This window comes from Sinocyclocheilus grahami, unplaced genomic scaffold (genome assembly GCF_001515645.1).
Source record: "Sinocyclocheilus grahami isolate Dianchi unplaced genomic scaffold, SAMN03320097.WGS_v1.1 scaffold312.1, whole genome shotgun sequence".
In the NCBI taxonomy this organism is placed as follows: domain Eukaryota; kingdom Metazoa; phylum Chordata; class Actinopteri; order Cypriniformes; family Cyprinidae; genus Sinocyclocheilus; species Sinocyclocheilus grahami.
Genome location: NW_015505491.1, coordinates 770588 through 780707, shown reverse-complemented (window position 1 = coordinate 780707; position 10120 = coordinate 770588). Strand labels below are relative to the sequence as shown.

Sequence of the window (10120 nt, the reverse complement as noted above, 5' to 3'; positions counted from 1 at the left end):
AAGTTTTCCTTTCTCTTTGGAGTGTTACAAGCTGTTCGTGAATAGATAAGATCCCTAAAGTTGCAAAGACTAAAGTCTCAAACCCAAAGAGATATTCTTTATAAAAGTTAATACTGGTCCACGCCCCCCTAAAACGCCTAATTCTAACACGCCCCCACATGTCTACGTCACGATGTGGGAAGATTTGCATAACACCGCCCAAATGTTCACGCAAAGAAAGAAGGTGTAACTTTATTGTTGCTGCCACCGCCATGTTGTGAAGACGCTGTGTGTTTCGTTGCGAAAGCGAAAATACTTTGTTTGGCCTTCCAAAAGAGGACACGACTAGAAATCAGTGGTTAAGTTGTATTTACAACACTGTTCCAGAACAGTTTAACCCAAATATTCAGATGTGTGCAGCGCATTTTATGGAGGACTGTTTCCTGATCCTGGGAGAGTAGACTACAATGCCGGCTGTTCTGACTCACAGACTGTAAGTACGTTTTCATATTTAAAGAATTTGCCACTGATGATTCAAACGAGAGTATAAATCATTATAATCGGTAATTATGTCCCCACTGGATGCAACAAAAGCCTTGTTTATAATGGGTTTTAATGTTTTTGTCTCGTCGCTCCGGGACTCGGCATCACAGTATGGTAAGGGGCGTAACATTTCCGTAACACGCATGAGGTATTCGGCCAATCACAACGCACTGGATAGCTGGCCAATCAGAGCACACCTCGCACACCTTTTTAGCAACGTCATATGACCCCTTTAAAAAACATTACAAGTCTTACTGATCCCAAACTTTTGACCGGTAGTGTATATATAGATATATAGAGAGGAGAAGAGAAAAAATTATGACAAAATATATATATATTTTTTATATTTTGTTACTAGTTATATCTTTTATTATGATTGCTTTTTTATTAAAGCTTTGCTTTAACTGTTAAAATTGCTGTAATAATTTATTGCTTTAATAACATATATTTGCACAGTAAAAATAGCAATCCAAACATTTGAGACCACAAAAAAATGCTTTTTTTTTCTTTTCCTTTTTAAAAAAAAAAATTCATTTAGATTATAAATTTGGATTACAAATATCTAGTTTACACATTTTAAACACAATTTGAGTGAGAATTGAAAAATTAATATTTTGCTTTAGAATTTGCTTTCATGACAGCAGCACTTGAGATGACATGAACAAAACCTGATAATCATGTTCTCCAGCATGATTGGGATTTGCTTACGTTTACCCATAGAAATGCAGAAGTTCATAATCTTGAGAATGTTTTCTTAATTTTTCAAAATCCTTAAACATTATCCCAGATTTTGTATGTGGTCTTATATTTTCAACCCCAGCAGTTTGGTATAGGTTGTTCGTGTTGTTTATACTGAGCTGTCTTTTCATGTTGGCAGTTTGCGTTTCTCTTCATAGCGTCCATACTGTTTACATATGACACATTTCCTGCTGCTGAAATATGTGAATGAAGCTCCTAAACTCACGTAGGGTGTGTAAAGTTCCTGGGAAACTTCAAATTCGATTCTTCTAATTCAGCTCATTGTGATGTCACAGCGGCCCTGCTTTTAGAGGATAAACCTTATCGATGACCGCCAGACCTCAAGGGCAGGTCTAAGCTCTCTCTTTTGTAAGCTGGGCCTACCCCTTTCTTAGAATCAAGACACTATCTGTGGCCTACATTAGTGGAAGTGCGCTTGTGGTTTTGCTCTTGCTTGGTGGACCTCTGCTCTTCTCTTTTCTCATGAATTCTATCGGCGGCATCGCTCTTTCGTGGTAGCCCTACCCAGCAAATTTCTCTCTTCCGCTTTTTTTTATTCACTGTCGATCTTTTCTCATCAGCGTGTCCGCTGGCTGCGGAGAGGTCAACCACTCATGTTGGGAAACGACCTATTGCTGAGTGATCGTTGCGGTGGGCTAGTCGTGTTTTCACTGCTGTTGAGACACAGTTATGTGGATGTAAACAGTAATGTTTGTCTGTGTTCTATGTTTGTTTGCGTGATCAGAATAAAGAAATTGTATCCTTATTTCAGAGATCATTCAAATGAATCTATGCCGCATTACTCTATTTTGTCTGTTAGAAAGACTATTAACACAATTAAAAAAAAATGTAATCTAGGTTCCAATAAATAAAGCACCTGAAAAATTATAAAGGGTGCAGTTTGCATAAAATGGGTGTAGACTTATAACATGTATCTTGGGATCAGAATATCACATAGGCTAGATTTACACAAGAAAGTAATACTTTTTTGCATGAAGGTAATACTTTTATTCAGCCGTGATGCATTCAATGGATTAAAAGTGACAGTCAGGACATATATGATATTACAAAATATTTCTATTTCAGATGTATGCTGTGCTTTTGAACTTTAGTGTATCGTAGTTTTACATAAAAGTATTGAGCAGCACAACCGTTTCAAACATTGATAATAAGAAATGGTTCTTGAGCACCAGATTAGCATTAGTAATTACATGTTAAATATATATTAAAATAGAGCAGTTATGTTAAATTGGAATAATATTTTGCAATGTCAGCGCCAATAGCCTCGTGGGCAACGCGTCGACATATAACATCGTTGCACTATAGGCGTCCCGAGTTCGAATCCCAGCTCGAGGACCTTTCCCAATCCTGCCCCCCTCTCTCTCTCCCACTTCGCTTCCTGTCATCTCTACATTGCCACCTTGTTTACAACTGTGCGACGAGCGCTTAACAGGATCAAATAAACGCTGGATTCTCAAAAGTATGTGAAATATTTACGAACTTATATATTAAGTATACATGGCATAGAATCTCTAAAATACATTCGAAAGTTTTACACACCGGTCTGTTATTGTGGCGGCATTTCCATGCCCTGAAACGTGACGCTGAAACGAAACAAACTGTGATTGGTTGTTTGACATGTCGGTCAAACGGCCTCATGGGCGGGCCTTGGCCAATGAAAGCTGCCATGGATTCCAGACCTTCAGCCGTCAGTCTGAAGGTCTGGCTACGCGAGAGTAAAGGCAGAGGACAAATACCGAGTATGGGTCACCATAGTTGGCAACACGTCACTTTCACTTTCAAAATAAGAAAGTTCTTTCAAAACATTTTAAAAACCTCACCAATCGTAATCTTTTGAAAAATAGTGTAAAAGTGGGCACTTTTGACTGGTCATTAGGCAAAAACTAATGGCATAAACGGCCACTCTGAACAACCCTGGAAACAACCTAGGAACCACTTAGAACACCTTAAATTCTGGGAAGTGGGAAACCTTTTATATTGTCTGAATAAGTATTTGTTCAGATGTGCAAAACCCACCGCCAGTGATGCTTGGGTGTTCTGAGTTGTCTCTAAGGCATTGCTATGTGGTTACTAGGGTGTTCTAGGTGGTTAATTATTGGCCCAGATCAAAAGAGCCTTAGAAACGTAAGTTTGGTCACCTGTTAAAGTAATAACACACCTCTCAATGTGCCATGTGACTTTTATTCATGTCCATAGCGTGGTTCAGGATTCAAAATTGGAAGCATTTACTCACCCTCATGTCAGTCCAAACCTGTAGAAGATATCTTGAATATTTTGATATCTTGTTTTTTTTGTCTATAAAGCAAGTCAGTGTGGTCCAATTGTGTTTGGACTCCAACAGTCTTCAAGATATCTTTTGTGTTTCACAAAAGAAAGACATTTATACAGGTTTGGAACGACATGAGGATGAGCAAGTGATGACGGACATTTTGAGTGGACTACCCCTTTGAAGTTAGCAGTTTTGAAAAACCCTTAACCCAAAGTATAAATGTTGAAGATGGAATTTAGGACAACATATACTTAAGGAAATATTTTTCCTTAGTACTCCTCACTGTTTGTACATGCAAAAGTTCCAGCTGTGTGTACGGCCCCACATGGCAGCACCACTATAGTAAAGCTGTTTGTTATTCAAATTTGGGGTGAAATCAGGAAGAAAAAAAAAAAGAAGAAGGCAGGTGTTTATCATCACACATGAGTCAGAATAATGCAAAGGAGCGAAGGGAAATCCCTGACTCTCCCCCGCAGCACCCACTGACAACGGGGTCTGATTATCCACTGCACCATGCTGTAATGAATGGAAAGGGTAAGACAGATGGAAATACCAACAACAGGCCAAATGGGGAACCAAAAGCAGACCGAATCTCCAGCTGCTGTTCTCCTCCTGTGTTTGAGCTCAGATCTTCCTACAGTTTCAAAAGTCAAGGTCCTGATTTTAACAAATGAACCTGTGTCTAACAAGCCCACTGAACCTTTTTAGAAAAGTAAAAACAAAGGTTTTGCTTGACAAAAAGAATAGAAGTGGCTTCAGAACTAAATCGTAGTGTCGCGCCAACAGCATTCGCCTTCAAATGAAAAGCTCTAAGCATTCATAAATGGGCAAACCTAGGGAGTGACATCTTTAGCTAGCTCATGAAAACAACATGGACCTGCCAGAAAATGCCATCTATTGTTCATGCTGGGAACAGAACGACAGGGTCTTTCAGATCAAATTAATATCATAAGAAGTACAGAGCGTTCAGTCAGTGCCAATTGCAGAGCATAATAGCAGTAATGAAAAAGGTTTTGGTGTAGGATATTCGACTAGACATTGAACTAAACCAAAGTTTCTCCACCAGCAACATCCTCTTTCTCACACCCTACACCATTGTATCAGATAAGATATAGGCAGGTTAACAGGGCCTCTTCGGGGAACTAAAAAGTGCAAGTGTGTTTAAATAAAGCACCTGTATTGGTGCGTTTGTTTGAACTTTAATTTAAAGCTTGTTTTTTTTTTTAGCGAGGCGAGTGCAACTTCCTCAGTCTATTCAGAAGTGGGCCGATACTGCGAAAGAGGAAATTGACTAAGAGATTCTCAGAATCTTTGCGGATAGTGGCCATGTGACTAGCCGGAATGAGCTTTGAGGCTGAGGCTCATTTGCATATCGCTGCTTTTGAAAGGAAAAGGTGTCGGCCTCTGAGCGGAGCTCGTACGCCCGTTTGTTTACATCTGCACCGTATTTGGGCCCCTTGTCTTGCTTTGAGTCAGTCGCACATAAATGATTATGATAAAGCCCGCCAAAAGTGGCGCTTGCGGAACGAAACATGTGGCCTTGCACGCACGCATGCATTACAGAATTTGCCTGGCAAACCCCTCAAGATTACATGAACAATATTGTTTTTAAGTTTTGTTTTTGTTGTTATTTTTATGTTCTGAAAGTGAAGACATAAATGTAACAAAAATAAAGTTCACTGAAAACTGTGGCATGAAATAAATGCAAAAATGACATTGTGTACATTGTTACATAACTAAATCACTTTTTATTTTGCAGAGACACTACAAGAAAGGGCAATAAAATGTTATTAAAGGGGTCATATGACGTTGCTAAAAAATAACATTATTTTGTGTATTTGGTGTAATGAAATGTGTTTATGCGGTTTAAGGTTAAAAAAACACATTATTTTCCACATACTGTACATTATTGTTTCTCCTCTATGCCCCGCCTTTTTGAAACGCGTCGATTTTTACAAAGCTCATCGTTCTGAAAAGTGAGGTGTGCTCTGATTGGCCAGCTATCTAGTGTGATGTGATTGGCCGAATTCCTCAAGCGTGTGACGGAAATATTACGCCCCTTACCATATTGTGATGCCGTGTCCCAGCGCAACGAGAAAAAACAAAACAATAAAACCCATTATAAACGAGGCATTTGTTGCATCCAGTGGGGACATAATTATTGACTATAATGACTTATACTCTCTTTTTACGCATTGCGTTGCATCGCGCCACACAAACATAAAACCATGTCTGCATTTGTGATCGGAGAAACGACAAACAACAAGCGCTACTCTACACTGCTCAAAACTTGCGTTTGAATTATCAGTGCAAATCCTTTAAATATGAAAACGTGGCGGCAGCGGCAACAATACTTCAGCGAGAATCAAAGTTATGCCTTCTTTCTTTGCGTATACATTTGCGCGGTGTTATGCAAATCTGCCCACATCGTGACGTAGACATGTGGGGGCGTGTTTAAACGAGGCGTTTTAGGAGTGTGTGGACGAGTCTTAACTTTTATAAAGAATATCTTTGGGTTTGAGACTTTAGTCTTTACAACTTTAGGGATCTTATCTATTCACGAACAGCTTGTAACACTCCAAAGAGAAAGGAAAACTTGAAATCGCATCATATGACCCCTTTAACTGTTGTAAAAGGAATGCATGTAAAGATCATGTTGTGTTTATTTGCAAATAAACCTGGTATCATCGTCTTTCTACAGCTGATCAGGTTTACGGAGACCAAGATATGCACGAAGTTGTCCGCAAACATTGCATGGATTACTTGGTATGTGATGTTCTTTGGAATTCTCAGAGTGTACAAAACCTGTTCGTGTTTTAATGAAATTCATGCTTTCTTTATGATTTTACTTGCAGATGAAAAATGCAGATTACTTCTCAAACTATGTGACTGAGGACTTCACTACATACATCAACAGAAAGAGGAAGAACAACTGTCATGGAAACCATATTGAGATGCAGGCTATGGCAGAGATGTACAATCGGCCAGTGGAAGTTTATCAGTATGGCACAGGTGAGTCGAATTTGCATTACAGTGTCCATAAAACTGAATTACGTACATTTCACTATCTACCTTAATAAATAGCGATGAGTCCAATTTGAAAATTGTTTCATGGATTTATTGGTATTGCAAGGAATTATATTTACATACATTGTTTAACAGCCTTTGAGGTGATGCATGTTGCTCTTATATTGATGTTCCCTTCTAAATGTTATTTTGATGGCTTCTTTTAGAACCAATCAACACGTTCCATGGCATCCATCAAAATAATGACGAGCCAATCAGAGTTAGTTACCATCGGAACATTCACTACAACTCTGTAGTGAATCCCAACAAAGCCACAATCGGAGTTGGGCTCGGACTTCCTGCCTTCAAACCAGGGGTGGGTATCTGCAGTATATATACATTCCTTCTAAAATGAGCATTTTTATCAGACTCCTATGTGTAGGTTCAGTAATTTCACTTTAATGGCAATGAATAGGTAGGAAAATTTCAGACAGCACTTAGAGGAACTCTTCATATATAAGTAAAGTATTTTTACTAACTACTTTATTGGGACCTCATTACATTGCTTTTAAAAAGTGTGCAACTCACTGTATTAAAAATAAGTAACAGATGCATTCTTTTTGTAACTTTTAGTAACATGGTGTGATCCATTAATGAAGAAGTCTTTTTTTTAAGTGTCATTTAGGTGAGAATATCTGGTGATTGTTTGCGACTGTGCTGCATTTTCAATGTGAAATATACTAATTGCTCTTGCACTTTGGTGTTACTATTGTCTGTGTATTCCTGCACGTACACCTCCATCTACTTGTGCAAGAACAGCCATTTTTTTTAACATGTTTCATTTTTTGATATGCAGTAATGACATGTATTTCCTATTCAGGCATGTTTAAGTCATTGTGGGTTTGCGAATTAGGAAGTCCATTGCAAATACTGTCTCGTCAGATTGTTCCTCCCATTCACTCAGTCAGTTCCGTCAGCTGATCCAGAGTCTGAATTTGGTGACAGTCGTCATCAAAGCCACAAAGAGACAACAAAGTGTGACCCGCAGTGTCCCATTTCCCAGACTGCTCTGGGTGGAAGAGGGGGGAAACATTCCACACGCGGGTGGTTTTTGTGGGAGCCCTATTAACAGCACACTGTCTTGTTTACGTGCCACATGCCTTGTGATAATTTAAGCCGGGCAGATCAAAGACAGATCATGCCTTCCTATCAAAAACAGAGGCGCAGTGTGTGTGTGTGTGTGTGCTGGAGCTCTCCGACTAATTTGTGGCTAAGAGGGAATGCTGATGTGAACATTTCCATTATCACTCTCCTAAAGTATCCATCAATAGCTTTGTAACTTTAACAACATGGAGGCAACATTGTCCAGAAAAGCTAGACAAAGTTTGCTGGAGGAAATGCATTATACAGTTAAAAAGTGTGTTATTTCAAATCTTGATCATGTGCATCAAGATCTTATCCTCCTAGAGCTCCCCCATATCGCGGTCAGTAGGTTTAGTGTCACAGTCTGGCCAGATGGGGAATGAGCCAGTACACTGTCCAGACACGGGTGCACTGTTCCAGAGCAGAGGACATGTAGCACAGCGAGAACAGCAAGAGAAAAAAAGACATACATCTAAAAATCGGGTAACAGATATACTCAGTTCGGTGATTGACCAATCAGAATCAAGTATGCTACAGAGTTGACATTACATTCAATAGCCTAAATATAGGTAGTTTACAGTTGCTGTCAAATGCAGCTTATTCAATCAGAAACCCTCTGTTTTTTTAGATGCATTCTGTTTTTCTGAGATATGATGATGATGATGTCCATCATCTACTCTTAAGTGTTTCTAAAAAAAGGCTTATTGCTCAATATGCATGTAGCGGACAGTGCTTTTCCTGTTCCCACAAGTCAACTCATCTTCAGGGCTCTTGAGCAGAAAGTATTCGCACCTGTCACCTGAGGGGCAAATCTGTGGCCTTTTCCCCTCCTCTGTATCTGTCTCTTATTATGAAAATGACAGGCCGACGGCAGTAATCATAGCAAGCATACATATTATTTTTGTCACAACTGGCTTGACGGGAGTTCAGCGCTCGACGTCATGTTTTTAAAGACACCATATTTTTGAAATAGTTATTTTTAGTCTGTCTCAAGATGGAGCATTTTACATTTTTTGCGTTCTGTCTTGCACTCTAGAGTGAACAAAGAAATCTATCATTGTTTGTTCTATCATTCATTCGTTCATTGTATCTATCATTCTGTCTATCGGTCTTTTTTGTTTGTTCATTCTGTTGTTCTTTCATTCATTCATTCTTTCTATCTATCGTTCTATCTATAATTTTTCATTTATCATACATGCATCATTTGTTCGTTCATTCTGTCTGTCTAACGTTTGTCCATTCATTCCATCTATCTATTGTTTGTTCTATCATCTATCTATCTATCATTTGTTGTATCTGTCTATCTTTTGTTTGCTCTATCATCTATCTATCTATCTATCTATCTATCTATCTATCTATCTGTTTGTTCGTTCTGTCTTTCGTTCCATCTATCATTCTATTAATCCAGCCATCCAATTTTTAACTGTATTCACTTGTAAGAAAAGAGGTGAAAGTGTGATATAAGAGACAAAAATATTTGATTACTCAGTGCTGTGACTGACCAATCAGAATCAAGTATTCTGGAGATTATGGTCATTAGCCTAAATTGAGGTTGTTTTACAGTTGCTGTCAAATGCAGCTCCTCCAGTCAGAATGCAGAGTCAAAACCCTCTGTTTTATGAGATGCGTTCTGTATTTCTGAGATGTGTGTGTGTCTTTTATACACTTTTAGAAATTGCTCAAGTTGCATATAGGGGAAAATGTTTCTCCATTTCCCACAAATCAACTCATCTTCAAGGTGCTTGAGCAGAAAACATTCTCACCTGTCACCTGAGGGCTAAAATGTGGCATTTAACCCCTCTTCTGAATCTGTCTCTCTGTCTCTACGCAGTTTGCAGACCAGTCACTCATGAAAAATGCCATTAAAACGTCAGAGGAATCCTGGATTGAGCAACAGATGCTGGAGGACAAGAAGAGGGCCACGGATTGGGAAGCCACCAATGAGGCCATAGAAGAGCAAGTGGCCAGAGAATCGTACTTGCAGTGGCTTCGAGACCAGGAGAAACAGGCACGACAGGTGTGGAACCTGCCTGTTTCAGTGCTAATCCTACTAACTACCTAACATTATGTGTCATTCCATCAGAAGCTGTATTTATATTCTAATCAACAGGATTGTCAGTAGGAGTCAGGTAGTTAGCGTGCGATAATTACTTCACAAAACCATTGGCATCATAAAATAAGCACTGGTTTAATGCTGATCACATAGGAATTTTTTCAGAAAGTCACAAGTTAGCTGTGATGAGTGCTTCATTGGTTAAGATACTCATAGCTAAGACTATCGGCTACGCAAATACCTGCAGCATATGTGGTTTGCGTTTTCACACTTCAGCCAGCTGTGAAGAAGACCATTCTTCACAGAAGCTATAGGCTTTCTTATAAATCACTTCTTGAACTGACTGACAGCAGTGTTTCAGAAAGAAA

General features: G+C 39.1%; 1 protein-coding gene across 1 annotated transcript in view; it reads left to right on the top strand.

The window, feature by feature from the left end:
* Positions 1-10120, top strand: part of LOC107601748 (OTU domain-containing protein 5-A-like) — a 32174-nt gene that overhangs the window by 20411 nt on the left and 1643 nt on the right. The window contains exons 3-6 of the mRNA XM_016294034.1: positions 6252-6316; positions 6406-6562; positions 6784-6932; positions 9531-9716. Of these exons, the coding sequence (XP_016149520.1) occupies positions 6252-6316; positions 6406-6562; positions 6784-6932; positions 9531-9716 (557 nt within the window). The remainder of the gene's footprint in view (positions 1-6251; positions 6317-6405; positions 6563-6783; positions 6933-9530; positions 9717-10120) is intronic.